Genomic DNA, 5,832 nt, shown 5'->3' with positions numbered 1-5,832 from the left:
AATGAACGTACAAATGTGCTTTACACAACTGATGTATGTACGGATTGTGATAAGAGCTGTATGAGACCCTAATAAAACAATAAAAAACAAAGAAAACACCATTTTATATGATTGCACCTTAGGCTACGAAGTGGATGTAGACCCTTTCTGTGATAGGGACAAATTATTAACATTAGAATTTGCAAAGTTTCTTTTCTTTAGTTCCACTTTGCCCTATTAGGGAAAGGGGGTTCCTGTGCACTGTGGTAGTTGCTGTGCTGAACAGGGTGATGAATGGAGTTGGAGATCAGAGGTACTTGTGCTATATACGGGCACCGAACCAACCCAGAGATGAGAAGACGTCAGACAGGAAAAGAAGGAAGGGTGGGATGGAGGGAGGGAGGACGAGCGGGGTGTGGACAGATCACTAGAGAAGGGCTTGGAGAAGTGATCGTCTGGGGCAGTGGTTCTCAACCTTCCTAATGCCGCGACCCTTTCATACAGTTCCTCATGTGGTGGGGACCCCCCCAGCCATAAAAGTATTTTCATTTCATTCATCACTGTCATTTTGCTACTGTTATGAATTGGGCGACCCCTGTGAAAGGGTCATTCGACCCCAAAAGGGGTCTCGACCCACAGGTTGAGAATCACTGGTCTAGGGGGAGAGAAATATACCTACATGAGGATGGCTCCGTTTTGTGATGTGGTCCCTTCCCTTTCCACCAGCCTCAAGACATCTTCAGTAAAGACCTATAGGACTTTCAATGCTTCTTCTTAGGGTCCTATTCCATGCCCAGGTTGGCCACAACATAGCCAAGTAGATTTCACTTACATCTGCTTCATCTCCCTCAAACAGACGGATCGACACTGGGGCTAAGACAAGGGGCTCACACAGCCACTGTGCGGAGCGTGCGGAGCCTGAGTCCTTTCTTCTGTTGTTCGTAGGTAGGGTCACTATGAATCCAAGCTGCCGCAAAGGCATTTCACACCAGCTTTATGGCTGGATTTCAGATTTAAGACTTTTACATTAGTAATTCCTCATCAGTGTGTGTTGATGTTCCTTTTTACCGCTTAAAAGAACTATGTTGTTCTAAAAGCTTTAAACGTTGGTTAAATGCCTCATACCTGGGAAAAGCTTAGTTCTATTATCAGTAGCATTTTTTTCTAGCTTGTTCTTGGTCTGAAGAGCAATCGTTTCATCCAAGTTTTCTGAAGGAAGGAGGAAAAGAAAGTCGTTTTTAAAAATTAAATTAGCTCCTTCATTGCAGAAGCCATACTTTACTATACAGTTCCTCATGTGGTGGTGACCCCCCCACACCAGCCATAAAATTATTTTCATTGCCACTTATCTGGTGCAGTTAGCTGAGCATGTTTTATAAAGGAAAGGGAATGGCAAAACCCTATTTAAGTTGTTCCATTGCTGCCTCAAAGAAACAAGATGTCTCAAGAACTAAACCAGGCAATTAAAACAGGCAAGGTTCCCTCCCCCACCCAAAGCACTCCATTAAGAGAAATACTCTGATACACATCCACTAGACAGTCCTTGCACTCTAGAGAGTCCACAACCTGAAATGCAATGGAGAGGTTTCCCTAAAAGATATACAGGTTTACTTTCTAAAAGGCCCGATCGATCCTTTACTAAAAATGTGCAAATCTCACTAGGAACGCCACAATAGCAATTCCATAATATGAACACTGCTAGTCCGGCACCTTGACCTTGATTTTACTTCTAGGAATCACAGACTCTAGAAAGTCACACCATTTGAGATCAATCGCTTAGCCTCCTACTCAGCATTACAGAAGGGCCCTGCCACTGCTGGCATGATCTCAGGGATGGCATCAGCGAACAGCCGTGGTTCTGACTGACTCCACACCCTTGGGGGGCTGCACCTCGATTTTCCTTTGGAGAACCCAGCATTCTCCCACTCTTTACCTGCTAGACCACATCAGCAGTTGAAGACCTCGGGGCTAGCTAATCAAGTTCTTCTAATTCCCTGGTGATAGTGAGAGTTCAAGGCTAAGCTTATGATGGCTCCAGCCAGGACAAGGAGACTCAATGATACGACCGTGGGGGTAAAGAGGCTGTCTTTCTACTGGGATTGCTGGGCTGGGAGGATATGTGATGGAGGCTACCCAGCTGGGCAGTCCTGGTCACCCAGATAATTCAGGCGACTTGGGCATTCAATGATCAAATGAGCGAGGTCATTACTGGCCGATCTTGAATTCCCTTTGCACGATGGAAACAACTACAGTAAAAACAAAACAGACGGAGCTCTCACCCAGGTAGGAAACGCCTTCTTCAGGAGATATTGTGCCATATTTTACCATCATCTTCACAAAGTCGATCAATGTTTTCATGATAGTTATCAGTGTTTCTTTCTCTTTTGCCTCTTTTTCTGAAAGTATAAAATCATTATGTAAAAATTAGAATACAGCTTTATCTGTCCACGTCAATGGTAAAGTACACTATCTTATGGGAGCATTTCTTGCTACATTTATAGCTTAAGTCACATGTATTTAATTTATAGAAAGTCTTAGACTTGATTGGGAATGTAGGCTACTTGTCTGGTATACTTTTGCCCCCAAAGAAGCATTGATAAGATCTTCCAAAGGTTTACTTAATCTAAAAGATTTTATTAGTAGATTAGGTAATAAAGAGTTCCTTCTGCAGCCCAAGATAATAAAAACTCAAAAGAGAAGATAAGTGGGCCAATAACGTTCCCCTACTCGGGCGGTTAAGCCATCGCGGGCAACAACAGATGTCCAATGCTATCTTTGAAACCAATGACAACCGTAGAGTAGAGAAGTAACTAGCTTCATGGAACATACAAGGGGGCTGCAAAAAGTTCATGGGGGAAATTCCGTTATCTTTTCATTCATTTTCCCATAAACTCTTTGAAGCCGCCTGGTACTCATTCATTAAACTCAGTCCTTGAAAACACGAACACGTGTATTTTTATTTTTTAAATGTATTTTGATTTTTAAACAGGAGCGTATATTGTGGTTTCAGCTCGATTTTATTTCAAGGGCAATAAGCACATCGTAAGTGTGTTCTCAGAGCACAGTAGGAAATAAAAGTGAAAGGACTCTCTTCCTCACTCTCCCCACCACCGCCTACTCCCTGTCAGTTCAGGCTCACTGCCATCCGGTCACTTCTGACGCAGAGCCACTCTTTAGAACACTCTTTAGAATCTTTACGGGAGCAGACAAGCTCCCCTTCCTCCCACAGCGAGACCAGTGGGTTTGAATGGCTGACCTTGCCGTTCGCAGCCCTACTCCAGCAGGGCTCCTTCCTACTCCCTATAACTGAGGAACCACTGCCATCAGGTCAAGGCTGACTCAAAGCAACCCTACCGGACAAGGCAGAACTGCCCTGTGGGTTTCTGAGATGGTAACTTTTAACAGGAGTGGCCCGTCCTCTTTTTCCCTCGGAGTGGCCAGTAGTGTCAAACTGTTGACCTCACTTTTATCAACTCAAAGTGTAACCACTAGGTCACTAGGTGATTCTCCTACTCCCTAGAGTCAACCACTACGAAGCTTCTTGCAAACTTCTCATATCTGACTTCGTTCCTAAGAAGAGGGATTGTGCCCATCTTTCCATCATCCACAGAGAGGCAGTTAGTGGGTAATAGCCAGAGGTCTCTATGTGCCAGCTGAGGCCGGACTATTTCTTCTCCCTGATCCCCTGAAAAGCAGGGACCTGAGGCTAGTGTTTGATTTGTAAATTCAAACTTTCCCTGGGATCAGCTCTTCCACGGTCTAGGCAGAGGAGTAGGGAGTGAGCAAGCCCATTTTCAGGTCTCACATTAAGCTCCAGCATGGCTTTTATCAGGAATGGAGATGCTACTTTGAGGTTCTACGTGGCTTAGGATTGCTCAAGTGGTTCAGCTGTTTCTCGGTACCTCTGAGAAGAACGAATATTGCCGAAGACCTCAGTATGAGCGGGCTTTAAAAAGTTCATGGGAAAACAGAACTAGAAGATAATGGATATTTTTCCAAGAGCTTCTTTTAAGTCCCTGTGTGTAAGTATTTAACTCAAAATTCTAGGGAAATAAAGGCAGGATGGATGGCATGAAGGCACTTGGAAGACAAAAACAAAGTTGCAAAAGGGTGGCAAAGAATAACTTCAGTCACCACCCTGTTTACCCAGCGTCACGTCTGTGTGAGGATTGGGCATTGTGTTGATGTCTCTCACGTACAAGAAGTGACTCACCGGGATAACAAGAGCTTCTGAGCTGGACACCTGCCAACCACTGGGGGCAAGATGGCTCAGAATGGGATGTCCAAACCCTGCAAACACCACCAGAGTGGCTGGTGCCATCTGGCCAGTGTCTGGATTGAAGGCCTACAGGTGGTCTTCGCTACAGGCAAATAATCGGCAATTACAGTAACATTTGCACAAATGTTCAATTGGGAACCAAGTCTTCGAACAGAGCAGGGAACAGCTAGGAAGATAGTACAAAGATCTGCCGGAGCAATAACAAGAACAACAGAAACTTTCCTCCCCCTCCTCCTCCTCCTCTTCCTTCTCCCCCTCCCCCCTCCCCCACTTCCTCCCAGATTAGCCAAAAATAGGCACGGGGCTGAAATCCTTGGCGCACATACAGGTAAAAGAGCAAGACATGAAGGACTTGGTTTTTTAAAATATATATCATTTTCCGAGTATGTTTTGGATTTCTGGTCTGTAGACCAATCAATGCCTTCCATTTAAACTCATTTGAGGGCTGACGCTGAAAATATCTCTAAAGAAACATCCTGATTCATCTCAAAAAGGATGTGATGTTCCACACACTGATTCGGTCATATGAGGAAAATGAATAAAAAACATTTAAAAAAAGTACGGTAAGAACTGCGGTTGAACAGGGTAAAGGCAGGGACATGGGTTCCTTTATGTATCTGGACAAGGTTCACACAGCACATTTCAATAACTGTTGGTTAAACAAATAAGTGAACCTTTTGTTAACAAGCACATTCAAGGATCCAGAAACTCCACCTTTCCTGATTGCCCTTTCCTAAATATTTGCATAGCTAGTACACGTCTTAAAAAAAAAAATCGATGCGAACTACTCTCCTGAGGCCACGGTGTATGCCATTGAAGTTTGTATTTAGAAACTGAAAACATAAAAAAAAAGAAAAAAAGAACTGAAGTCCCAAACCCCACCCACCTACACATTTCCTGGAATCGTTTTCTGTTCCACATGGTCAGACACACAATGATTACCTGAATCAATGCTTTTCAGTAATGCATAGAAGTTTGGGAAATATTGGAGTTCCTCAAAAGTATCTTCTCTGTAGGGTTGAGTTCTTCTTTCCAAGCCAGTCGCCAAGGTTAAGGTGTTAGCTACTGTTTCATCATTGTCTCCATTAGTAAAACCATCTTGAACGGTTGCCGGTGGAGTCTCCAGTGGTGGGGAAAATCGATTACAAAGAAAGATTTTGTTAGAGCGAAGGAAACGCCAGCTTCTTCCTTCTGTGGTGACCTTGAACGTGAAGTGCAGCTGCGCCCCTCCTTTGTGAGCTACTGAGGTGCAAACCCTTTTCTAGGCACATGGGGATCTAGTCACATGGAAAGGTGTACAGCTAGGGAATTGAGGACAGGCTTTTTTCCTCCAGGAAAACCTCCCGTACAGGTGAGTCTTCCAGAATATCTAATGCTAGCAGCATAGGGACTCCCGGGCCATATTCCTGTCCCATGTTTCCCTTCTCAATTCAGAGAACTAGGCAGAAATCTGAGAGCCGTACCTGGCTCTTCTTTCTTTCCCCTATCCAATCCCTCAGTAGCTAGTTGGCCTACGTTCAAACTCTGTTCCAAAATTTGCACACATCTCTCCTTTTCCTCTATTCCATATTAGT

The 5,832-nt window shown here is 44.2% G+C and overlaps 1 protein-coding gene across 1 annotated transcript in view; it reads right to left on the bottom strand.

Annotated features, from left to right (window-relative positions):
- The window catches only part of SCG3 (secretogranin III), a 36,346-nt gene that overhangs the window by 19,278 nt on the left and 11,236 nt on the right, over window positions 1–5,832 (bottom strand). Inside the window, exons 7-9 of the mRNA XM_004709430.3 lie at window positions 5,201–5,378; window positions 2,259–2,375; window positions 1,105–1,188 (exon numbers count right to left, since the gene is read on the bottom strand). Coding sequence (XP_004709487.1) covers window positions 1,105–1,188; window positions 2,259–2,375; window positions 5,201–5,378 — 379 coding nt within the window. The remainder of the gene's footprint in view (window positions 1–1,104; window positions 1,189–2,258; window positions 2,376–5,200; window positions 5,379–5,832) is intronic.

Source organism: Echinops telfairi, unplaced genomic scaffold, assembly GCF_000313985.2.
Source record: "Echinops telfairi isolate 266 unplaced genomic scaffold, ASM31398v2 ScPeMD7_8;HRSCAF=38, whole genome shotgun sequence".
Lineage (NCBI taxonomy): Eukaryota > Metazoa > Chordata > Mammalia > Afrosoricida > Tenrecidae > Echinops > Echinops telfairi.
Note: the sequence above shows the minus strand (reverse complement) of the source record. Positions and strands in the feature narration are given on the sequence as shown.